A 25,770-nucleotide genomic window follows, 5' to 3' on the forward strand; every position below is an offset into this window, starting at 1 on the left:
CAGACTTCCACCAGACACTGCTTTCTTACTCTTGGTACAAAGAATTGTGCGGCCAGTGAATAAACAAATCCCAAGAGGCCCAAAATCCCGCTTGTGCTGCATTGAGGACATCCCCACGCATGCTCTAAAACACAACAGTTGGTCTGAAATCTGTGCCAGCCACTCTTGAAAACAGACTCAAGCATTTCCCAGGCATTATATCAATTGCTGTTGTTGTGCTTCCTATGCGCAGACACTCATCCATGTGGAAAGCATCACCAATTTGCTTATTCCCATTTAAATGTAGCTTTCTTCATGCTTAGTAGCATTTTAAAAGCCTGTTCACTGGAAGGAAACAGGTATTGGAACAAAAATATCCTTTTTCCATATATAAACAACAAGACTGCACAATCAATTAAAAAGAGTTTTGAACATTTAATAAACACTCATCCTAGAAATCCAACTTTTTGCCGCGTGGTCCCCAAACTCTCCTCTTCATCCAAAATCTTCTGTAGGGATGTGTGCAATGATTTGCCTACTCTCTTTCCTGTCTGCAATGCAAAGAAAGAAAAACAAATCTGAGATATGCTTATTAACGGGAAGATAATTCAAATCGAACACTTCCTTTGACAAATATTTTCCCCTTAGTGATTAATATATACCAGCTGATATGTGAAAAACATGCGTTTAATTAAGAAAAATAATGGTGGACGTCTCATCTTAATCTGATTTTTGAAAAAATGTGTGCCTAAAAGCAGTGCTCCCATTCCGCAGAGAAGCATTCTGTGATTATTAATGCCAGATTGATGCACCACTGGATTGTCCAGGAGTACAAGTTAAATCTATATCAGACACAAGCACACATTCAAATTAGCCAACACACGCTAAGAAACAACATGACAGCTGCCAGAGGACAAAAGATACCTGATCCAGCAAGAAAACCTACTGATAAGAGGTTCATCAAACTTTTCTCAACATACTCAAACTCTGAAGAGTGAGTTTAGGCTAGCTCAGTGCTTCATCATATGGCCAGAGGTTTTGGTCTCGTATTAGGAGCCTAAAATGCACACTGGCTTCATCACCAAATCAGTCTCTATAGGCCAGATTCTTCATTATGATAAATTTTGTACAGTCTGGGGGCCTCAAAGAAATTAGCAGAACATTTTCTTTACAGAAATGAACTCCCAGCAGTGGAAATCCACCAGGATTAGTTCTGGTATCAGCCCCCACTTTTCCACACACACAATCATACTGCTGAAGCTGCATGAAAAAGTAATGTTGGGAAATGCTGAAATAAAGATCTTAAAGCAGTGGTGCCTTAAAACTTTCCTGCAATTCCTCTGAATGACCTGAAGTACTGACTGTACAGAGATGAACAGAGCCCACCTGTTCTTAAAAGCCAAAGTCAAATTACATTTAACTCATTTTATTAGCTCCTGATCTGTCCAATTAAATCTACATCTGTCATACAGCTAATGGCCCGCAAAGCTGTCTGCCACTTATTGATGGCATTTCTCAACACTGTGGGTAAATAAACCTTAAAATAAGATAAATTTCTAATTTCAGACAAGCTTTGATGCAGTAGGGTACCTAATTTCAATCCTAGGCAGTGTGAGTCATGCTAAAAAAAGGGGACACACAGGAACACACAGCTCAGCCCTGGGGCAAAGCTCACAAAAGCACTCTGGCGTCCAGAGGGGTGATGTACTCAAATGCAGGATAACGTCACCCACATCTAGTCAAAGTAAAATGGGCTCTGCATAGAGCTTCAGAGCTGGTAACAGTGTTGGGCAATGTGTCAATCTCTCACTCCTGCCGCCCCCCTTATGGATGACAAATCCAGTGAAAAGTTCAATTTTAGCAGCTTCCCAAAACTTTCCCGTGAAGCTGCTTTCCTAAGAGGTATGTCCTGGCTGGAACTCCTGTCACTCCCAGGCAGGGAAAACTGAACACTTTCTAACCTGCAACTGAATCGCTAGGGAATGGAGGTGTAAGCAAGGGTTATGCACCCTTTCCGCTGGACATTCTCAGGTATTCACTGTGTTTCTTCTTCCTCTTGGTTCTCCAGCTGAGGTGTTGAGTCTGATGCAGTATCAAACAGATCATCTCCTGCCTCCCAGAAAACTTCTTTCTTCTGTGTGATTTCCTCTCTCACTCTTTCAGCAAACTATTCACTACCCAGGAGAGAATACTTCTTCCAAGCAGGTGAGAAACAGCACAACTCACTGGGTGATGACCTTATTGGCTTTAAATCCTTGCACCAGCAATTAGGGACAAATTCACTAAAGCTCATAAGCACAGTAGGAAGGTTTGAAGGCTTCAGTGGCTACATTGTACACACATCTCTGATGTATGCTTAGATGAGCATAATACGGTCCCAAGTGCACCTTTGGGGGATGGGCTATACAAGTAGTTCCTGAATTCTGGAACTACAGAAGTTCATTTCCTAGAGCTCAGTGTGGAATGAGATGGATGATCAAAGTAGAGGCTCTGATCGAAATTTTTCTTCTCTTAGCTATCACATAATTTATATGGGAGTATGCTTCCACCGTGAACCTGTATCTGACTTAAAACACTCATGTCTTCACAGAAGTCATACACCCTAAACCTCAACTCCTCTATGATGTTTAGTTAGAATTAGACTCAAAAGCCATCAGGAAGACACGAATATCAGATGTCCATATCAAAAAAGTTTGGTTTCTTTAGCATACCAAATTGGAGGTAAATTTCCTCTGCATCTGCCCAGATGTTAAGTGGAGTAAGTGGCTTCTCTAGATGCGAATAAATAGCCCACTGGTAACACTAAGATTAGCACTCTGGATGCACACCATGAAACAAAGTAGTGCCTTACATACTCAACATGCAATTTCATTTGAAAATAGTTGTTTTCAAGCTTGGCTCCAATTTCTGCATTCCTCACTAGAGCTATGCTGATATTAGTTTTGGATCTCTAGGAAACAGAGACAGTTTTAAGTATTTAATTTTTGTTCTGACTCAAAGTTCAAAACTCATTTCTGTCTGATGCTTAAGGCCAAGCCCAGGCATGAGAATTTATACTGGAACTCAAGAGTTTTGAGAACAGCCTGAAGAAATGTTTAAAATTTAATTCTCATGTGGATGTGAACAACAGCCAGGTAACAGTATTTTCACGGGGTAGGAGCAAATCAAAAATGCAATAAAGAAGCAAAGAAAGACGATAGTAAAATAAGAACAGTAACTTTATCACAAGAAAAATGAGTTGTGCTACAACAGAATGAAATGTACTAGCACACATTGAAGTACCATCTCAAGTTCTACAGGGACTCTTCCATGTCTTCTCTGGTTCTCAAGAAAAAAAAAAAAAAAAAAAAAAAAGAAACAGGAGGAAACTATTCTCTACAAAATTCTTAAAGGTTTATCAATCTAAGCTTTACAGTTTTACAGTTGTGAGGTACGTGACCATATTCACACAGTGAATGTAAACGGAGTTTCATACATTTCAGGCATCTAAAAGTTTTAGATAACTTCCATTCCTCCATTCCTACGAGATTCTGCTTCAAAGGAACTGCCTGGGACCTTCAACAAGCCCCTTCATGCACTAATAAAGCAGCAGCACCCCTGCTTCTAAAGTCCTTATTACAGCTTTTCAAAGACTCAAGTTCCAATTCATTATTATCTAAGACAGTAACTGTTCAAAACTCCTTACCTCCATCATTTCAAAGATGCTCTCTGGATCAAGACTACCTTTTCCCACTTTCTTCATACAAGTGAGAGCACCTTTACTGGTCACAGAAATAAGCAGGCTGGCCAAAGAACAGGCTTCTTCCTGAAGCGTAGCATCCACCACATGCCTATATCCAATCTGCAAGTTAGTGACAATATTACATATTAATTTGCTGTTGTTTAAGCTCTTTTTGAGAAGTTAAGTTGTCAGTGGTAGGTGCTGCTCAGACACCAAGTCGACAGCGCAGCACTTAAAAGCAGCTTCTGACCCCAGACTGGGTGTATGTACATAACCAAAGTGAGATAAGCATGTTACTATTTGTTTGAAAGGAAAAGATAGTGCTATTCCCGCAAAAACAGAGTTCTGTCCACAGCAACAAATGACCATTCTGTGACTCCAGACAGATTACTCAACCTCTGTGCCTTACAAAAATGCTCATTTCTTGTTATGTACTGAAGCATCTGCTGCACTGCATGTTGAGCAATGAGGGATGAATACATAACAAACAATTCTTCTGTATGCAAAAAGATTAAGAATGCATGAAGTGGAAATCTGTAAGTCAGAATGGAAAAAAAAAACTTATTCAGTAAAAGCTCCTTCTAATCAAAATAGCAGCAAGGATGAATAAACATATACGTATTAGACACCTCATTTCTGGAATACAAAATTTATCTCTGAAGAAAATAAAACAGTAGCTGAAGTTAATGGAAGCTGAAGTCTCAAGGTAGAAAGTCAAAATTTTGTCCAACTTACTTTGCTCAATGTGACAATGCATGGCACCTCCTCCACGCTAAGTCGAATACAATCATAGGGGTCATCAGAGAGCTCAATCTCTTTAGAGCCTTCTGCATCCTCCGAAACACGCACTCTTGGTATTCTACAGGAACAGAAGTACATGTAAATTCACACTCAGAACAGACAAAGAATACAGTTATCCTATAGTCTCAACTCCAAGAAGTGTCCTCTTCTCTAAATAAGGTTAAATGGTAGAAAAATATCCTGGAATGTTATCAAAGTATTAACAATTAAGCTCTTGAGGCTAGGAAAATATCTTAAGTGGGAAGATATTCAGAATGAGACCCTCTATACACATCATTCTATGCATTAATATTTAAACTGAATTCTACGCTATGCCACAGGGGAGCAAATAGTGTTGCCTTTTGGAACTTGCACATCGCAAATCTGAATGTTTCTGTGTACGCTTGGCTGGCAAAATAGCAGAGAAATTACAAAAACTGAACCTTTTCATACTGTGGTTCCCAAGCCTGCAGACAGCAGTGAAGTTGTCAGAATTACAGCAATTACATTGCATGGTAAAGCCATAACACCACCAGCAAATACAAGCAGCAAAGTTGTTCAGGAAGGATGACACTAACTAGAGACCTAGGAAAAGCGTAAAGGAGACATTAGTAAAATCCTTTCTCTCTAGCAGATTGGGAAGATCAGCAGGATATTCTCATTCTTCAAATCATCAGAAGTCTCTACTGCTCTACAGCTAGACATAGAAAAGCGAGGACTAAGGATAAAAACCCAGGTAGGAATCCAGGAAACACTTTCTTGTCTATTGTGAACGACCAGATGATCTCTTGCTAATGAGCTACACAGGCTTATCAGTGGCAAATATTCTGCACATGTTATAGCCATTTAATGGGAGTTTTCTCTGAGGATTTAATATAGCTTTCTTAGTGTAATGAATAAAAACATTTATAACAATTTAGCAGGAGATGGCATTTCAAGAAACCAAGAAATGGTCACTTGCCTTCTTCACCCCAAGTTGTCACATTTGCGGAGAAATGTGGGTGTCCACCAGGAAGAAAGAGAGTACTGACTAAGAGACTTTGCTTTATTGCCAGTTTAAAAAAGAGCTCAACCAAACTTCTCCTGCTTTTACACATTTGCACTTGAAAACAAAATACTTCACGACATCCCTGGAAAGCTAACTTCAGTAGCCCTGTGGAATGTAACTGCAATCTGTTTCTATATTAGTACTTTTAAAGTAGCATTGTGTCTTGTAACTAGACTCTGGAGATTACATTCTTTTACACATTCTGAAACAAATCTTTCTTAAGAGAGGAGAATACTGGGAGTGATTTAATTAATTTTTTCCTTACCAAAGGAAATGGTTTTTTGTTGTTTCCTTAAAAAAAAAATTTCAGTTACTCACAGCTAAGAGTCCTTGAGGCAAGCACTTTACAACAGCTAAGCTTGCTTAGTGAAGAGAGACAAATTCTACACGATGTTGGCCCAACCTAAGCCATAAGTACAATCTTCCAGTAAGCAGAACACAACCACATCATATACTTCTTCATGAAATAAAACTCAAAATGCTTTGTAGAGCTATATAAGAACTCAATGGAAATGCAAACCCTAAACTAAAACATTCCATTAAAATTGATAGAATAAAATCAAAAAGTGACTAACTCTCAAGCTACACAAGACAGTGAACAACACTGGATAACAGCCTAGACAAGAAGTGTATGAGCCAAAGCAGTATTTAAACTAGGAGGAAGATAAAGACACACAACCTGTTTGATACCAGAACAACATGTGCTTTACAGCAAGTATTAGTAGTGGTGTAAGTTGCCAGAATTAACACCTGTCTTAGCAAAGAACAGAAGAGAGAAAGGTATGCACAGGCAGAAAGACAGCTAATCAGACACAGAGAAAAAGATGGATATATACACAAAGGATCCCACTGGGCAGAGACAACTGTTACCAGCATAAAGTACATTTCCTGAAAACCTGAGATTTCTCTCCCCCGCTTGTGGAAATTTATCTTAAGAAAAAAAATTATCTGTAAATGTTTATCCTGCAGCTTTTATTCTTCACACTTGATTCCAGCAACTAATCAGTACAGAAATTCGTACAGCAGCACTTAACGAACACTGCTCTGGAGAATCAGATTTCGTAACTGCAAAATCCATTCTACTCCTGCAAGCAAGCATCAGCTGTTTTTATCATGCCATCTAACAAAAGAGCACCACATTTCAAGGGTATTGTGTTATAAACCAGTTAACTTCTGATATTTATCTAGTTTGTTGCCTCTGTTGCAGTTAAGCACGTTCCACAGGAAGGAGTTTAATGCTAAGCCCTCGCTCCGTAGCTGTTTACATACTTATGCAATATCCACTTTGATCATGGACAAATGCAGCCTTAAATGCTTTGGAGACACATAGCTAAGAACAAGTTTTGCTATCTGCTACCTCTCAGACACAGTTTTAATGCAGTTTTTAGAACACACTGAACAATGAAAAACCATAAGGAGTAAATATTCCCCCTAAACAGCCATATTTTGATTGTTCCATGTCTGAATGGGATACAATGAGTCAAGTTAGACAAACAAAGGATTTAAATACTGTAATTCCTACACAAAGTTCCTGAAGTTACTATTGTGGATTTATTTAGCCCTAAGGAAGAGTGTCTCCACAGATAATACAAAAATGGTAAAAGCTTAGATTTTAAGGACTAAGTTGATGAAGCTGAGCTTTTCAAATGCCTGTTTGAACACTGAAACTGAAAATTTATGACTTCAAAAGAAAAATAAAGCAAAATCTTTCAGCAGCTTGAAATCCCTGCTCCTGGTTCTAAGGCTGCAGCCAACACTAATGAAAAAAAGATCTGAAAATCCTTGTAACAAAAACCTAGCTGTAAACAAATTATAAGTAGTTAAGTAGACTCTGAAAGAGAATGGAGATGTCAAGTTAAATTTAAAATACTTAATCTGAAGTGTTACTCAAATTGATTATACATCTTTAAAATATAATTATTTTGAAAAGTCTTAACTGGACAATAATATTTTATGAAGTAGACAGCTACTCTAAACAATCTTGTATTAATCCAAAGAAAATGCAGCAGATACTGATGGAAAGTGGGGGTAGTGCATCAGGACACAAGCTTTTCACTTTGAAAGTCAGCTGAAATTCCAAGTTTGTTATTTTTTTCTTGTTTTTGCTTTTTCCAAATCTAACTCACTTCAAAATTAGCTATACTGCCATTTCCTGGTCAAGTTAATAGACCAGGTTCTTGCAGGTTAAAATCTACAAGTTTAAAGCTATTTTAAATTGTACCATATTCTGATTTGATATCCTGCTTTCATAAGACTGAAGATGTTTGCCCACAAATCAAAGATTATACAGAGAACAGTTTTTGGAAGCATCAAAATCAATCACTCTCTCCATGTTACCTTTCCTCCAAGAGCACCTTTTTTTTTTTCCATACACTCTTTGTTTTTCATTCAGAATTAGGATTCTGGTTACAGTAAGATAAGAGGTTCAATTATCTTGTAAATAAAGTATGTCTTGGACCTGCAAAACAACCCATATGGGAGCAACAGTTTTAACTATGAGTTTTGTATCCTGGCAGCTTGCACACAAAGATGTAAGCATTTCTCCCCTCTTTAGTGTACTGTCAAAATCTTCGTGAATGATTATATGTGTGAGGACATTTAATGCTATCGAAACAATCTACTGTTAAAAAGTACCATGGAGAACTTGACTAACATGGGAAATTTCTCAGCAATATACACAAGTATTAGTCTCAGAGGGATTTCCTCCTCACTTAAATAAGTGTCTAACCTGACATACTGCCTGTGTCTTCAGAAGTGTATTTTCCTCTTCTTTCTGGCATGTTGTTTTCCAGCTCTACTGCTGTGCACCAATTCCCTGATGAGTAAGTCAGAACTATGCCAGTAACTTCGGCACAGCTCTAATTTACAGCTGTGGAACAATGCGAGATCCACTTTAGAACATTTGTGTCTGTAACAGTCTAATTTTTTGCAGCTCTTCCAGCTATTCTTGCTACATAAGATTTTCCGGAGCCATTCACTAGTTCCCTTCTCAAAGATGCTATGAAACTCTAAACTCCTTTTTGTCTATAATGAAGACAAAAACATCAGAAAAAATATTCTATTGGATGCTATCCTTGAAACACATAGAAAGCACTTGCTTTAGTGATTCTACTAGATTTTGTTCTTCCATTCTCTGAACCAAAACACATGGATTTCTGTTACTCTAAAGGCGCATCACTTCCCCCTCCCTACAACCTCTCACCACCATTTTCTGCCCTTAGTTTCACAAAGAACCACAGACTAACAGTTAAAACATCAGAAGTGGGAAATTAGAGCTAGTTACACATTGGTGGTTGTACTAACAGGGCTTCTTATTCAGGATGATCTCACATACCTGTAAATACTTGACTTTCAACCCACAAGGCATCAACTTGCAATTAAGCCATACATTTTTTTCTTTCTTTTTTTTTTTTTATTGGGCTACAGAACAGGAGTTATATTCTGAGTATGACTGAGCATGTAATGCATAATGATTACTAGAAACTGGATTAAAGCCATTAGTTCATGTTGTTTGCATGCAAACAGACTGCCTAGCATCTGAATGCAGTTGCCTCTGACTCTTCTTACTTAAAGAAATGAAGCATTAAAAATGCTTAGCTCACAGAAGAACACTGTTCTCATTTTCTCTGTGCCACTCCCATACCAAAGAAACAAGATTTATGCTTTACCTTGTGTTAAAGAGAGCTGCCTTAACTGCAATAGAGATTGCATCAAAGAGGTTCCCACCGCATTCCAATAACTGGGGAGGAAAACAAAACAAAACAGAACAGTCTTTTAGAAAGAAGATATGGTTAGTGTCTTTAAAACAAAACTTTTGTTTTAATTAAACTTACTTGAAAATGAATTAAGAATCAGAAAATACACACAGCAGTATTTTTTAAGCTGTGTTTAAAGCCTGCCTATGAAAATAAATGCCACATGTCCGTTTCAGCTGACTGTATTATACATGCAAAATAGAAGAGGTAAAGCACGTATTCATGATAATATTTAACAACAGAAGCTGAAATGAAACTGCCAGTGCTGTCATCCTCCTTGTGCTAAGGCTAGGAACTAGACTATGACCAGAATCCTTTTGATAATGAACAAATACAAAGTTTAACATCAAACCAAGAAAATCAGTTTTGTGTACTTTATTTCAAAGAGAAATCCTTTCAATGTATCACCTAGACAAGTCCAGTGGAGCCCACTGTTCTCAAAGAAACAATGCAAATTCTCAACCAGTATACAGCATGGAATTATTAAATAAAGTGTTAAAGAAAGCCAATTATACAAGGAATGTTTTTGAAGGCACATTCAGATTTATTCTCTATTATTTTTTGGAGAAGTATTCAACAGCAAGTTTTGCAGCTGAAAAAGGTCCAAGGAAATCGTACTTCAAAGTCCACTTGTGATAACAGTATCTTTTGGGTCAAGCCTGTGAAGGGTGTCTAGCTTGTTTCGCCATCCCCCCACCTTAACATCAGGAGAAGAACAGCAATAGAAAGAACTAGTGCTGTATCCAGTAAATAAATGCAGCACTGGCATAACAATTAACACCTTCTACAAGCTTGATATATGATTCAGAAATGTATCTGGTCACAGGCAAATGATAGTTGCCAGACAAGTTCCACTCCATGCTTCCAGTACTGTTCTATGAACACACACATGCCAGGCAAGCACTTCAATCTATTTCAGCAAGAATATATGGACGCTTCTCCATTACATCCACCTACTCTATATGTTATGGGCAAAATAAGTTTTGCAAAACTGATAGGTATTTGAAGAACAATCAATGCAATTTAAGAATGGGATAAACTCCCCCACTGAGAGCAAACCATAAACCAGATATTCCAGGAAGCCAGTTTACTTTTATCAAGACAGACTGAATTGTGTAGCAGTATGACATAAAGTTGGGATAGAAAGCTAAATGCAAAGGTGATCAAATTATTTCTTTGACAACAGCTGCTGGATACAGACAGGTTAACTTGTCCCTTTCAGTAGTTATTGAATTTTACTGGATAATGCAATAAACTCACAATATCTTTGTTATTAAGACACAACAATGGGATGTGCCTTTACTGTTGCTAGGGTTATGCTCAGGCTGCGTTCTAAAGTTTTATCTATATTGCAGTGGCACCTACAGGCTAGAGGAGCTATTGTACAAAGCATGGTACAACAATTCCTCCAAAAACAACAAGCAATCTCTTCTCAGCAGTAGGACACTGTACTTGGGGATCCCCTTCTCCCCTTTTTTTAAAGAAATGAAGAAAGGCTACAAACTCATTTGAGCTGTGTGAAGTAAAGTAGTCATTAAAAAAAAAAGACTCATTTTTAATCTATTGATATGAAAAAACATTGAGTATAGAAAGAAAGAAAACAACATTCTAGACATCTTTCCTCAAAAAGAGATTTCTCTAAGACTTTATTTTTCAAACTGGGGGAATAGGAAAGATTGAGAAACCCTCTCAGGTATGCTCAGCAAAGAACTACTAAAATTTCAGCAGAATTGAATAGATTCTCCTCACACAGACAAAATGCTGTAAGGGGATGGGGGAACAGAAAGAGATAGCACAACTTTAACTCTCCCTGCCCAGCATGGCAGGTTGCTGAGGCAATTTATATGAACAAGGCTATGTACATGTCAAACACACCATGAAAAAAACAAAAAAGAACATCCCCAAAACTATTTCAGAAATCAGTAACTATGAAGTTTTTAAAAAAAAAAAAAAAAAAAAGAGAAGAGGATAGTGGATGATGACAGACTATAGATTTGCAATATGAGATACTCCACATTTATGAGCTACTCTTAGGAAAGTAATATTTCTTCTATTACTTAAAGAAATATATTGATTTTGAATGCACAAGGTACATTGCAGAATACTAGCCTAGAGCCCACGTGTATAACACTTCAAATTATTTTCTTTCCATTCTGAGTAGCTCTATTAGGATTATACACAATTAAAACACCTTCCAATTACACTGACGTCTAAATGAGTATGAGAGATGTTTTTGATTTCTAAGCTGCCTGTTTAGAATACATTATTTTCTTTTTTGAGGTTGCATATCTTAAGTTTTGTTCACACATAGGAGCTGAATATGTATGCTTCTGTGAAACTGCATAATTGAAATACATAGCAATGTAACACATCCAGGTTCCTAACACTCTTGTTGGGTCTTTGTCTTTCAGAGTAACAGATGTGAAAACAATTATCTTTATCTGAATACAAGATACCAGTATTTTCAGCCTTATGACAGAGATGTAAGGTCTATTTTCCTTTCAACTTACCTATGCACACAAGTACTCATGTGAGTTATTTCCAGAAATTTTGAAGGAAAACATCATCCAAAGAACTCTCATCAGGCTTTATTACTACCTTTAGAACCTTTCTCCCTCAAAAGATGGAGGAGGTAGTTTAAAATAATTTTTAATTAGCACAAGTGTCATACCTCCACCATGTGTTATTAAAACAGAGCAAACATTCAGCAGAAGCAGATTCAGGAAAATCCATAGGTATCAAGTATCTACATTCAGTGTAAACACTCAGTACCATGTGTATATATCTTCTATTTAGAAAAGGAAATACAGGAATACAAGTATCTCAAAACATACAAAGATCTGGGGAAAAAGAAGAGGAAAAAACAAACAGCAAGAGACAGATGTTAAGTGTCTTATTCTAACTATGCCAGCAGCTCTTTAATGGCTCATATGCAAAGTTTCTGCAAAATGTTACATTAAAAAGACTCACCACATTTAGAGTCTTAGTTACAAACCTACAACAGATTTTTTTTATTGGTACTCTAAATAAAACTACATGTAAATCAAGACCAAAGGTATTTCATGCATGTTCATAATTCTGATACAACTAGCAGTGTAGAAAGACCAAAGCTGTTTCTCTCTAGCTGTGGATACCAACAAATTTGTCCAAGAAGAATCCAAGAGCTCTAAATTAGCAGTACTCACTCCCTCATGCAAAAGTTGTATACAACTACTTTTACAGTCAACTTTATGAAACTGTTTGTTTATACTGTAGAAGCAGTACACTGCCTAAATAAGCACATCACTTAATATTCTGTACCTCTGCTCACAATTACCTAGTAACTAAAGGCCCCAATGTAATTTCTCAGAACTAGCACTTCATTCCCTATTAAACTATGCCAGGCTCTAAAAAGCTGGTGGCTAGAATTGTTAAAGCACTCAGCAGTGGTACATACTTAAATCATTCTGTGTGTAGACTAAGTCACAGCATGTACCATGTCTACTATAATTAGTCTAATGCTCCTGCTTTATTTAAAAAAGGAAAAAAAACCACACACTAATGGACTCATATTTCCAAATTTATTTAGGTCTCAGTCTGCATGTCTGTTTTGTTTTACAAAACCCTGTATTTAATGTAAAATGTTAAGCTGCATTGCCAAAACCAAATCACTTCAGAGACATTAACTGATTCCACCAAGTGAGATTCTTTTATATATTTTTATTTACACATTTGACAAGTGGAAAGTCAGTCTTGGACCAATAAGAGCTAGAAAGAAAGCTCAGGACAGTCTTTGACTCCCAGACTTCTACTTTCAGTTCCTGTACCAGAAAGCTTTGAATGCAAATTGAGCTGCTGCATACACAAAGTTTGCATGCACAAAATTGTTTACATTTTTTAATACGAACAAACATTCGGCTTCTCCTGTACATTCCATACCTGCACATAACTTCCATCAGAAAGTGCCTAAGCCAAAGATAAATTAGAAACTCTTCTGACAAGAAGTTATTTCATTGAGTTAGTACTAGTAATAGTGCCAAGAGGTAGACATAGTAGACAGTTACATTACCCTAACACAAACACACTTACATTCTGTAGAATGAGACAATCACTCTCAGAATGTATCTAGCTTGGAATAGTTAAGCCTTCTTCAGTGGTAATTTCTCTATCAGTCTAAGCTCACCAATTTTTATCTCAGGCAGATTCGGAGTATTCAGTGTTTTTTCAGCTCTGCAGCAGAGCGGTGGCTTCCAGAAAAAGAGCAAAAGAACAAGTTGGAAGCAGCAACTGTTTTAGGCAAATTCACAAGAGGATGGCCATGCTGTGAACATTACGTTGCATTATGAGAGAAGTATTTTTAATATGAAAATACATATGATTATGTGAATTCAGTCAGTCAGTGCCTTGAAGGCTTCCTTAAAGCTCACTAGTTTTTTACTTTCTTACTTACCAAAACATCAACATAGAGAACCCAGCAGTGCTCTCTGGGATTAATACAAAGTGATTTCAAGTCTACACAGCTCTCACTGCTAAATATTCTGTAGAGTGTATTTGCTATCTCTGTGGCAAGTTCTTCTCCTCCTCGGCCTTCAAATTCAGGAGTAGCATTTGCAGAACTAGTCAGAGAAAGAAAAACAAAAAACCCTCAGACTTCCACTTCTGAAGTAGCCTCTACCAAAGAGCATTTATTAAATATTAAGAATATCTAAGAAGTAATTTGTACAAGCATAGGCACCATCTGTAAAGAAATTATCTTCTTTCTACATAACAAAATCATAATGCAGATGATTAGTATAACGTTGTTAACAGAACACAGGTAAATTCTACTATCTTTAGTAATAGTTTCCAAGTCAGAATTCACTGAGTTTTTTTTTAAGCACTATCTTCAATCACTTCACTCCCCCCCCACTTCATACACACAAAGGAAAGAAAAAAACACTGCAAGAAAATCATTCTAAGTTCAGAACAGCTAATGAGGCAGCCTGTTAAAGATGAACATTAAATTAATAAGACAAGAGAGTGGATGAGAAGAGGAAGAAATGACAATACGACAAGAGGCTTTTTTTTTGGGAAGTGACATGACCGCCTGACCTTAATTGGTAACTTTGTTAGTGAGTGTATGCTCTGCTATCAAGCCACTTGCTGACAGCATCTCATTATCTTTAGGAACTGCAGCTGAAGGAGAGCACCAATTAAAGGACATTCCCTTTCCCCAAAAGGGAACTGACAACAGTGTGCAGTCTTCACTTCCCCCGATTCCAACATAATGAACTCTGTTTATTAGCAGCCACGCAAGAAAGCCTTTGTGGGCCGGGGTCCCGTACAGAGTTAAGAACAAAATCCTATCAAAAATAAAAGACAACAGGCTTATAAAAAAAGAGAATCCTTCCAACTCCCAATGAAGTAGAACAGAAATGCCCAGAGAGAAACACACAGAAATAATAAACAAATGTTCTGAATCTCTCCAGTTTACAGAGAGGGTAAGAGCATTCTCAAGCTGTGGATCTTTGGAAGAGATCCTGTCGATCTTGTTCTCAGACTAGCCTGACCTCTTACTTTCTGATTACAGGATGGCAGAAAGCAGATGGATCCTGAAAAGCAGTTTGATGCGTTCAAAATATCTCATAGCAAAACCTTGAATTCCGCTGGCTGGGCACCACATAGCACCAATTTTTCATGCATATTTTGTCCCTTGCTTTTCCAACAACAGCTCCATGGGAATGCAAACATACAGCAGGGAACAAACTCTGAGAATACAGCCTTCCCCTAAAACAAACAAACATCCCCTATAATACCAGGGATCCACATTAGCTATGTATGCCTTATACCAATCAAATGAGTCATATTAACCAGACTGTAGTCTGTAAGGGAAAATCCCTACCTCAGTAGTTCTCCCAACTTAATTCTTTTGCAGAACTGATGAAGATCCAGGATACTAGAAAGAGTTCCTGGATTTTCTAAGAGTTATTTTGCCCCTTTTATAAGCAGGTTGCACTAAATATGATGGGTGGAGGAAGGGAAAACAAAACCACCAAAAGACTGCCAATCAAACACTGATCTATGCTTCCAAATTATACTTGCTATCTGTATGATTACTGCAAGCATGACATTACTAATAATATTTGTAGTTGTGTAAGATTAGATTCCAATTCTATAAAGTAAGTTTTATTTTGATATAATCCTAATAATTCCGGCAACATGGCTGAGTCAGGCCTTTAGACTGTATTAAACAAGCACCTACTGAAAGCAGCTTGCATGCAAGTCAACAAGACTACTGCTTAAACCATTCTGTTTAAAGTATGGTTATGCAAGCATTAGGCTTCCAAACAATAGTTTAAGAAGAATTATACAAACCTCAGTCTATACCACATTATCATCAAATGCTGTAGTTTTGGATACATATAGTCAGTTTATTTGGCAGCAAGTAAGAAAGAAGAATAAGACTCAGTCAGGATACCATGCAAGTTTTACTGCATCTTAATTCCATTATTGTTTTAATGTACCAAGTTCCTTTCAAAGTGAAATGAAGAAATAATGTTGGCAGAATAATATTAAAACAACTATGTGGTAAACATTGCCACCCTATGCTCACATAATATTACTGATTTTCTACTAGGTAAAACTTGGAGAGAGAGGAGGAAAAAAAAAACTGTGTAGCACACTAATGGAATAAAATGCCAGAAAGCTTGCTTTATGGAACACAGGAAGACCCTAGTAGTGGCCAAATGGAGCACAGAATTTCTATCCCCAAACAGAATGCAATTCTAAAGACTTTCAAACAGCTTCAGTGTCCTATTGCCTAACAATCTAGGCTCCTGCAAAGAAGGATACTTCTACTAAAGAATATCTCTCCTTTCAAAACCCTTGCTGTTAGCAGACCATGTTTTCCTCAGAGTAGTTCAGTAGTTCCCATCTGTTGCTACAGCTATTATCATATCATCATCTACAAGGTAAATAATCACAGCCAAAAGAAAACATTAAATAGAAGAATCTGAGGCCAGTCTACAGAGACTATAGAAATAACACAGAGATTATCTGTGCTAACTGCAGTTCACAATTACCCAAAGATTAACTTAAAACTAAACTGGTTTTAAATTCCCAGTTCAGATTGAGACACAGATTTCAATTGCACCAAGGACAAGAGGTCAACTGGGTTTTCCACACTAGGCACACCCCCTATTTCCTTAGCATGCCAGGGCCTCACTACACATAGGATATTCTTCAATTCAAGCTGTACTTACTTCAGGTACTCAGTGTTAGGTTTCTTTTCTCATATCCAAAGAAAGATACAATCATTTACTGCAAGAAGGCAATTCCATCATTTTAGAATCAGCAATAAGTTAACCACCTCACTAATAGTCTGATCTTGTAGAAAGCAGCCAGAATGCACCACACTTAGGACACATCTGAATTGCCAGGGCAGATAAAACAGGCTCACTCCATCCAAGCTACAGACAGAAACAAAAGGAAGAGGATATACAGTCACCTCAGACATGGAAAAACCTGAATTCGGGTCCAAGAGATGTCTACTTGTATTAGTATGATTGATATCCAAGCTCTAAAAACTACATTCTACAAAGAATCGGGCTAACAGTGGTTTGGATTTAGTCTAGTCAAACTGGGACTCCACCAACATGGATTTACTGACTCAGGTCACTGACCAGGCAACCTGACACCACACTTCACATCAGATGCAAACATCTGCCTACAGAGTTCTAAAGTTTTACTCAAAAGAAATCAAGCATCGGATGGTATTTATCTCTGAAACTAAGCCAAATCCCAACCAACTACTGATCACCTTCAGTGGAGTAGGTTTAGTTCAGCTGGTTAGAGTGCTGCTAATGCCAAGGTCATGAGTTCAATCCCCATATGGGCTATGCTGAGGGCTGGACTAGATGATCTCCAGAGGTCCCTTCCGACCTTACCATTCTACAATTCTATGAGTAAGTACATTTAAAAAAAAAAGGGGGGGGGGGGGGAGGAAAGAAAAGAAATAAAGACATTTGATTCCTTCAACACTCATTAGTTTATCTACTGCCTTTGCAAAAGACAGTTCCTACCATACTAGGTTGCAGACTGAAGGCAGGGGGAAGGTTTCTTTACTACAACCACCATTCAAGTAACACATCCACAGTAGTTGCACTGAAATTTGTTTTAAGTCATTTCTTTCCCACAAAGCCCCCCAAAACAGTATCTGAAGATCATGCAAGCGCATTCTGATGTGGTTGTTTTGCAATACTGCGATCACTTATAATCTGGAGAACTATTTGCCATCTGTAATATTTATGACTATATCTGATCCAGGTTTCTGCATTGCACCACTGAAACAGGCCCACTGTCACAGCAGGAACAAAAGCACTTCTGGCCTTCAAAGTGGAGAAGCAGATGGTCAGACTTGCACAAGTATTTCTTGCTTCCCTCATTCCAAAAAACAACATCTCTGGCATTCAAGGAATTCAGAGTCATCTTCCTTGTTTTGTTTTCTTTTTTTTAAGGTTGTTTCTTATACTTTGAAAAAGATACATATTTGCTTCAGTTAAAAAAATTAGTAAGTCAGTATTTGAACAGCCCCAAAATTCAAACACAAGAAAACAGACACAGCAGCATTCCAACATCAGTGACAAAGATGACCATCTTCCCCCATGTTGATGGAGAATAAGGACATTGTATAGGACAAGAATTTTTTTTTAATAATTAATTTCTAGTATCATCAACCAGTTCCCCAAGATTTCATCTCTTCCAAAGACTAGCAAATCAGTCTGTCTTAAAAGGGGTCTAAATGCCCTTCTCAAATTTTAAGAGACAAAATAAGGACTCGGAGTAGAAGGATGAGAAATAGAATTTCGGTGCAGATGACTATATATTGATCCAGAAAGTGATGATTTTTAAAGAAGTCAAGGAAGTTTCAAGAAGTAAGCATTTTAAGAGTGCACACAGTACAATGCAAATTTTCACTATTAGTTTGAACAATATAAAAGCCAAGTACAGCATATAGGAACTTCAACAACAGATGCAGTATATCAAATCATGCGCAGCTACTACCACCCAGTGGCAGCGTGGGAAAACATCAGCAGTTACCATACCGGCAGCATCTCATTTCTCTTTACAGAAAATAAGCTGTTCGTGACAACACAATGTCACATTTTATCTACAAGATCTTTCTGGAAGCTAGAGATAACCTTTCCCTGGTGGCATAAGCATTGTATAAGGGTAGTCACTCCTCCCAAACTTAGGCTTTGCTCTGTGTTGTTACACCAAGTGAGAACTGCTTTACACATTTATAGACCTGACAAGATCCATGGAGCATGCTATTCCTGCACATCTCCCTATCATCATCTTATGAAAAGAAGCAGAGATTATCAATTGTAAAATACAAACTAACATTAATGAGTTAAAGTTTTTCTAATATTCATTTATACATGAAAATAGTATCACAGAAATGACATAATGCCACAAACTACTTGTTTGAATAGGCAGGTGTCCCTGCTGAGCCACTGAACAATAAATAACACATACCACTTGCATGCCAGATTAAGAAAGATTCTTGCTGGCAGCCAGTTCAAACATTGCTGAGTAACAGAATTATACTAACACAACGTAGAGGAGCAGCACTAAAGCCTTCTACCTTGGACTTGATTCATATAGAATCTACCAGGACCAAGAAAGTACTATATAGGACATTCCATAAATACATTTTATAATACATAATCAAACTGATCTTCCATCTAACAACAGGACTACATTTGAGAAGAGTATCTTTCTGTCCAACGTTTTCTCTAGCAGTAGCCATAGACTAAATATTAATTCACAGGTAAATCCTTCCCTCCAAAAACCACAAGGTTCCACAGTGAACCAGCATCTTGCAATGTGCAGAGGCAATCTTAGATCTGTTTGCATAATGATAGAAACGGACAAACATTAACGTAGATAAGAGTCAGTTAGATCAGTGATATTACTAGATATCTGCTTACTTAGCAGCTCTCATACCTTAGGTTTACTATCTGTATACTTGTCTAATGTCAGAGTTCAAGTTTTTTTTTTTAAAAAAAAAATCACATGCAAAACAGATAATGTGTCAGTGAGAAGGCTTTCATGAGCAGGCTCACAAAATAGATTATTTCATAAAGGAGGAGAACTTTAGGAAGTCTGAAAGACATGGATGCTGTGGTTTCAGACAGGAAACAGTCTGTAACCACACTAGAGTGTCAACATGCTATCTCAAAGCAACTTGAAGACACAAGTTTTCAGTTTTCTTCTAACTTCCTTCATAATTTAAACACTATAAGGATTAAGGATAACCAATAGCCCATTTGCAGCACAAAACTATCAACATGATTAAAAACAAATTTGGATTTAGTTCACGGAACTGATTCACTGAGAAATGTGATAACTAAATTAGTTTTCTAATTAACTTCTGCATCCGAAGTATACAGTGCAGATTGAACTGTTACTATATGCCCAACAAAATGCACTTCAATCTATTTTCCATTGCTTTCAGAGCAAAAGCAAGCAAAATTCTTTGTACAGTTTTAAGTACAATCTATATCAGAGCTCGTTCCATTTTTTCATGTCTGGAATACTTAATTTTTGAAAGATACTTTCTCTATCACTGCAACACAGACTACTAGCATTATAATCATGAAACCAAGTTAAATACATGTGCAATCAAGTCATTAATCTTCTCCAGCTGCAGTGATGCTACACAATTCAGAGTGGTTTCATTTAACCTGGTATCATCCTTTAACTCCTACTGCTTTGCTCATTTTGGTTCTGCAGAAGTTGCAGAAAATTTCTGAACTCTACTACTAAAACAATACATTTCTATTACTCAGACCCTAACACCAGGCTGGCGGAATTAAGATATAAATTTGAGAAAAATGGTAAAGTCTGATCAGTGATTTGTTCCAAATATTAGATCTATTTTCTTCTCCTTTAGTGTACTAACCAGTCAACAAAGAATTCCAGGTAGCCTTCATCTGGTTTCTCCAACTTTGGTGTTCCCATTTCAGCTTTTACACCTACCAAAATATCAGTGTGTCCCTGTTAAAACAGAAAACATCATACATCTGGAAATATATTCACAAAATTACTTCTTTAATTTGGACACCTAAGAACAGCTGACAATTTTACCCTTTGGTTATCTGTGCCGATCATTCTATTACAGGGAACCTAAAATCACATTTTTTAAAAAAACAAACACTTTAAGAGAACAATGTTAAGCCTGAGCAAATTTCTTCAAACATTTTTTTTATTACATAAGGTTCTTTATGTTAACAAGACACTCTGAATATTCACAACTTTTTATCATTCTGGTTCTGGGAATAGTTACATCTGCAGAACTGTTATAATATTGCAAAGGATATTTTCTTCCAACTCAAAACATGCTGGAAGTAGCCTTGCTTCACTCTAAAATAAGAAAATTATTTTTCTGGTGATTAGGCACAACAGTGATTTTATTTTTTCCAAGATTAAATTGTAGATTACTTCTCAGGAAAAGCTTTCCAGATGTACTTTACAATAAATCTAGTTCAAGTCAACGAAGTTAGCCTGAGTGAGTAAATTATATATCCTGTTGTTATTACCTTAACGGTCTATGGTTTCACTTAGCCATCGGTAGGTGTACATCCCCTCCCCCTGAACAGTCTTGCCTTGATTTAAAACCGCGATCACACAACCCAGAAGTATTCATCAGCAACATACACAATTTCTAATAAATTTACCTACCAGCTTCACTCTTGCAGATCCACTTGTGTTTGACACAACATCTGTTTCTACTTCAACACACCTGTAGTCTTCACAGCCACGACCATCTACGCGAAGGTCCTCCTAAGACAGACAACCAACATAATTTGTTTAAAGTGAATTCATAATCAAGCAAAAAGAAAATTAAAATCTGTGATTTTGAAAGTTTTTTCCTATGTCAAACAGAGTACTAAAGATGAAGGTTCCTAGTTTCACCACCAACTTTCAGTGGAAAGTGTAGAAGAGAATCTATTATACTTTTCCATTCACCTCATTTATTTAGAGCTTACACCAAGCTCATCGTAGGCAGACCTGAAATCCATCACTAAATCCCTTCAGTTTCAACAAAAGGCCTCAGACTACAACAAGACAAAGATTTCGATTTTAAAGGTTACTTTGCCTACCACAACACAGCTTTTCTTTTTTCTATTTTTTTTTGGGGGGGGGGCATTTCCTAGGATGCCCCAAGTAATACTTAACTGCCAAGTTTCCTTTTCCTTTCCCGTAAAATTTAAGGAGACTAGTATTCATAGCAATAAGAACACTCTCAACGCAGACTTTCCTTTCCAGCTTAGAAAAGTCACACTCTTAAGATAAACGGAAGGAAAAGCAAGGAACGACAACCCTGCGGACAGCCGCTCTCCCGGAGCACGCCTGCTCACGCAGAGCAGGCCCGGAGAAAGGCCCTGACCTCGCCCCTCACCGGGCAGCGCTATCAAGCCACAGACACAGCCGGGCCGGCGCTCGCCGCGGCCGCTACCTGGACGCCGTGCACGATGTACAGCTTCTCGGCCTCGCTCAGCACCACTGACGCCATGGCCCCCGCCGCCGCGGCCGTTACGCGCAACGGGCGGAAGCAGCGGGCGCGCGCGCGTGGGGCTCCGGTGTCACGTGACGCCGGGGGAGGTGAGGGGGAGGAGCGCGGCGGCCGTTGGGGCGCGGCGGCGGGGGTGGGTTCCGCGCCTGCGCGCTGCCGCCCTCCGCGCGCCGCCGGCCGTTGGGGCGCCTCGCCTGCCATCGTCCCGCTGTGGCGAGTTGTGCGCGTCTGGTAGCGGCGGGGGCTCTGCGCTGCCCCGTCTCCCTCCCCCCTACCCCGCTTGTCTACAGGCAAGGTCGGGAGTGCAGTCGTTATTTTTCCCTCGAGGGCTTTTCATGGGGGATAGGCAATGGGGCACGTTTCTGCCGGCTGTGGGCGGCTGGCTCGTTGGGGTGCACTGAGCGCCAGCCCCGCCTGGGCAATCACGGGCACTGCTCCGGACACGGTGCCTGCGGAGCACCCAGTGCGCCGAAAAATTTCGCGTCCGAGAAGCTCAAACTCATCATAAACCGAGGGGGTTCTTCATCGTTCTCTGCCTGCCCTTTGCTAAGGTAAAAGTAACTCAAGCGGTGAAAGTACGTGAGTGTTTGGGAAGGGCAGTGATAAGTACTGTAAGAAAAAACGAGAAAATAAACGTTTTTTTACCTCAGAGAAAGGTCAGTGGTGTGCAGCATACAGGGCTGTTGGCACAGGAGCAGGGAAAAAAAGCTAAGTGTTCTCATTAGGAGAGCAATGTTGTTTCTGCGCCAGATATCCTTGGTGAAGTAGTATGGGAAATGCTATTAAAAACTCATGCTATATATTAACACAATAGTTAAGTTTTTTTGACAGCCTTAATTCAGTGTTTCAAAACAATGAGTGGTTAATGTTGTGAGTTTCATGCTCTTAGCACAGCTCTTGTGTATAATTTTTGAATTATTTTTAATATTGCTTTCTGGCTTCATATTGATACATATCTGGGTAAAAAAGGCCTGTGGCTTACAAGAATGACTGGTGACTTGCATGACATGCTACACAGCCAGAGTTTCTGTACATATTTCCTGCTCTCCTTCCCTAAACTCCTTTGTCAATCAGATGTACAAAATGTTTCTGGCTATGCCTGCTTCAGCTTACAGTATGATGCAATGGCAGCAATCCTGTGGAGTGAGATACATTTGGGGAGTTTTACTTTGGATTAGCTCTGGTCTGATACCTTTAATGGGATTCATTTATCAGTTGGAGCACAGTAGATGCATTTCTGGAATGCGCCCGCTGGCTTACCTGCATCCAGAAAGAATTAAATTTCTGCATGCCACGATTATTTAGTGGGGATTACTGATCACTTTTCAACAGTAAGGGTCAGCACTGGAGTCTCACTGACTCCCTCTGGATCAAAGCAAGAATTATCCTATTCAATATCCTCAGTGCCAAGAGTAAGAAACGGTTGCCTCTCTGTTCTACTTGGGGCCTGCCTGTCAGGGCTCAAGGGCTGCAAGCTCCTCCAAGGTGGCAAGCAGGCACCCAATCTTTTTATTTTCAGCAGTATAGCAGGAACAGGGGAGGAGGGCAAGGCCGGGAGGACAGAGGCAATGGTAGGCCTGTGGCAGTGGCCTTGAGCTGTGCTGTGAGTAGATCACCTCACTCCTGCGCGCCCTCCCTCAACCCTGAGGAGGTGAGCAGGGCCAGGCCTCTTCCTGAGGCTGGTTCCTGCTAACAGCTGTGGGGCCAGGGGAGTAGGAGGGAAGGGAATGAAACTGCAGGAAGCAGGCAGGCCCACATGCTCTCCCTAAATAACTGCCAATGCTGCTGTACAACACAGATGGACCTTTTGTCTGACCCAGCAGCACATTTCTTACGTTCTAAAACTCAACAGTGCAAACCAAGGGGAAATGACTGAGAGAGTCCCTTGAAAAAAGTGAATTCCCAATCTGAACTAAAATGCTAATGCAGATGCACCCTGTGCTTCTGTGGAGAGCACAGGAAATACTGTGTTCTGGCTCACAGTTCTGCCTGTCTCGTGGCTTCATCAATGACTGCAATAGCAGGGAAACTGCTTTTTCTTCCCCTCTGCAATCCCAGCTTAGAATCTGCCTAAAGTGAGTCAAATACTTGCGTGGTTCAGATGCCCAGCTAGCAAATCTTTCTTGTTTGTATGAAAACAACAGTTTTCCAATGACTTAAGTCCAGATCTGGTTCATTTTTCTCAGTGATAGTGAAAGATATCTCCTTTATATAAAGGCCACATCCTGGTATATTTGAATACCCTTATTCAAGGCAAAGCATCTGTGAAGGTTTTCAGAGAAAAGGGCTGCCAGATATGTTAACAAGGGCAAAGCAGTATCTTTTTCTTTAACCTCATTATGGTAAATGAATGACATGTGTTGGGTGAAATAGAAAAAAATCAGCCTGAGGGAACCACCTGGAATGTAAAAATTCACACCACATGATTAATGCCTGGTGAAGTTGTAAACATTGGAAACAATGGCTTAAAATGGAGAGTGTCAAGCAAATTTAGCAACTGCTCCCTCTACAACAAGCAGGTGCCTGGGAGTGATTATATCTGCAGCGATATGCTCTGTCCTGTTTGACGTTTCAGTATTTTGGATATTTGCAAACCATCTGTCTTGGGCTCAAGAGTGAGCATGGCAGTGCATCAATTCTGACACATGAATGCGTGTGCATATATACACATGCTTAGCCTTTGGCACATAGGCAGTGGATATAGCACAGAGGCACATGACGGAAAATGTTAGTACCTCCGCTCTTGTACGTCTAACCTGCTCTCCAGCATCCCCCCGCGATGTGCGTGGTGCTGCACACGTGGGGCAGCCTGTGTCCAAGCCTCACAGCCCACAACAGCCCGCAACGTGGAAGGGCATGTGGCACAGAAGCAGCAGTCTTGTTTGGGCTGCTGTGTGTGTTGATCCTCTTCATTTTTTAGCAATTTCCTTTTTATGCAAGAAGTGCTTTTTTTTCCTTATACAAAGCATATTTTATTCCTTATACAAAATGTGTTTTTCTTCCAGTAACTGCATTTTCTTCTAAAAAATGTATTTTCCCTTCTAACAAATAGATTTTTCTTATATGGACCGTCTTTACCCCTCACAAAGGCTCACTTTTTTTCCCCACGAGCCCGGCATCTTTTTCCTATCGAGGCCGTACCTGTTTTTTCCTTGCAAACATTGCATTTTTCCCTCCCAAAGACCGCCTGCCCGGAGGCGCGAGCGGGGCGGAGGGGCCGAGCCCCCGCGGCTGGGGGTTCCGCGCGTGGGCCGGGCGCCCCGGGGGCGGGGCGGGGGCCGTGCCCTACCGGGCGGCGCCGCTCACTTCCGGGTTCCTCCCCGCCGCGCGCCCCTCCCCTTCTCTCCTCTCCTCCCCGCGAGCCGGCGTAAGGGGCGGCGGGGGAGGGGACGGCGCCCGCGGCGCCTGGCGCGCGGGGGGCGCGCTGTGTGGCGGCGCGCGGCGGGACGTTGGCCCGCGCGGCGTTGGCGGCGTGCGCTCGGGCGCGCGCTGCGTGGGGGTGGCGGGGCGCGCGCCGGACCCGCGGCGGCGGCCTGTGGGGTAGGTGGCGGGGAGCGGCGGCGGCGCTGCGTGGGCGGACGGGGGCGGGGGAGCGGGGGGGAGGCCCCAGCGCCGCCGCCGCCGCCGAGGGGGGCCCGCCCGTTGCCGCCGCTCCGCCGCCGCGGTGGGGCTTGGTGCCCGGCAGGGCCAGCCGGGGGCCGCCTCCGCCCGGGGCGGGGGCGAGGGCTGGGCTCGGTGGGCGCGGGTCGCGTCCCGAAGGGTTGTTTACTGGAGCTATTCGCGTGGGTCGGGAGGTGGGAACGCGTCGGGAGGCTGAGAGTCGCCGAGGAGCAATCCTGTGCCGTGCCGTGCCGTGCCTGCTTGCTGGGCTCCTGCCTGCATTGCCCTGGCTTGTAGCATTCGCTTTTCAATAACGTTAGCTTCAGTATGCTGTTTAGATCCACTTCAG

The 25,770-nt window shown here is 40.1% G+C and overlaps 2 protein-coding genes across 8 annotated transcripts in view; one reads left to right on the top strand and one right to left on the bottom strand.

Annotated features, from left to right (window-relative positions):
• Positions 1 to 5: 5 nt before the first annotated feature.
• On the bottom strand, positions 6 to 21,876 carry EXOSC7 (exosome component 7). Of its 2 annotated transcripts, XM_062567878.1 has the most exons (9): positions 21,765 to 21,876; positions 20,987 to 21,088; positions 20,208 to 20,302; positions 13,713 to 13,878; positions 9,197 to 9,267; positions 4,436 to 4,559; positions 3,665 to 3,820; positions 2,835 to 2,929; positions 395 to 530 (listed from the first exon to the last, which is right to left on the bottom strand). In XM_062567878.1, exons 1-9 carry the CDS (start codon positions 21,819 to 21,821, stop codon positions 515 to 517), a joined length of 882 nt encoding a protein of 293 aa, XP_062423862.1. In that variant the 5' UTR covers positions 21,822 to 21,876; the 3' UTR covers positions 395 to 514. The 2 variants fall into 2 exon arrangements, with proteins under 2 accessions (XP_062423863.1, XP_062423862.1); XM_062567879.1 differs by lacking the exon at positions 2,835 to 2,929 and having other exon boundaries at positions 6 to 530.
• Positions 21,877 to 21,999: 123 nt separating this feature from the next.
• The window catches only part of ZDHHC3 (zinc finger DHHC-type palmitoyltransferase 3), a 37,182-nt gene continuing 33,411 nt past the window's right edge, over positions 22,000 to 25,770 (top strand). For 5 of the 6 annotated variants that reach the window (XR_009957609.1, XR_009957610.1, XR_009957611.1 and 2 more), the window contains exon 1: positions 22,000 to 22,372. The gene's annotated coding sequence lies outside the window, so the exon portion shown is untranslated. Of the gene's footprint in view, positions 22,373 to 25,283; positions 25,362 to 25,770 lie in introns of those variants that run through there. The other variant, XM_062569452.1, reaches the window with a different exon arrangement.

This window comes from Rhea pennata, chromosome 2, assembly GCF_028389875.1.
Source record: "Rhea pennata isolate bPtePen1 chromosome 2, bPtePen1.pri, whole genome shotgun sequence".
NCBI classification, from domain to species: Eukaryota; Metazoa; Chordata; class Aves; order Rheiformes; family Rheidae; genus Rhea; species Rhea pennata.

What these genes read in the sequence shown, in the direction of transcription:
- EXOSC7 (XM_062567878.1), bottom strand. Translation starts at nt 21,821, where the DNA reads ATGGCGTCAGTGGTGCTGAGCGAGGCCGAGAAGCTGTACATCGTGCAC. An exon ending in GCAGCTCTCTTTAACACAAG is followed by an intron (nt 4,560 to 9,196) that starts GTAAAGCATAAA and finishes CTGTTCCTGTAG; the next exon opens with AATACCAAGAGTGCGTGTTT. An exon ending in GCATCTTTGAAATGATGGAG is followed by an intron (nt 2,930 to 3,664) that starts GTAAGGAGTTTT and finishes TCTGTTTCCTAG; the next exon opens with AGATCCAAAACTAATATCAG.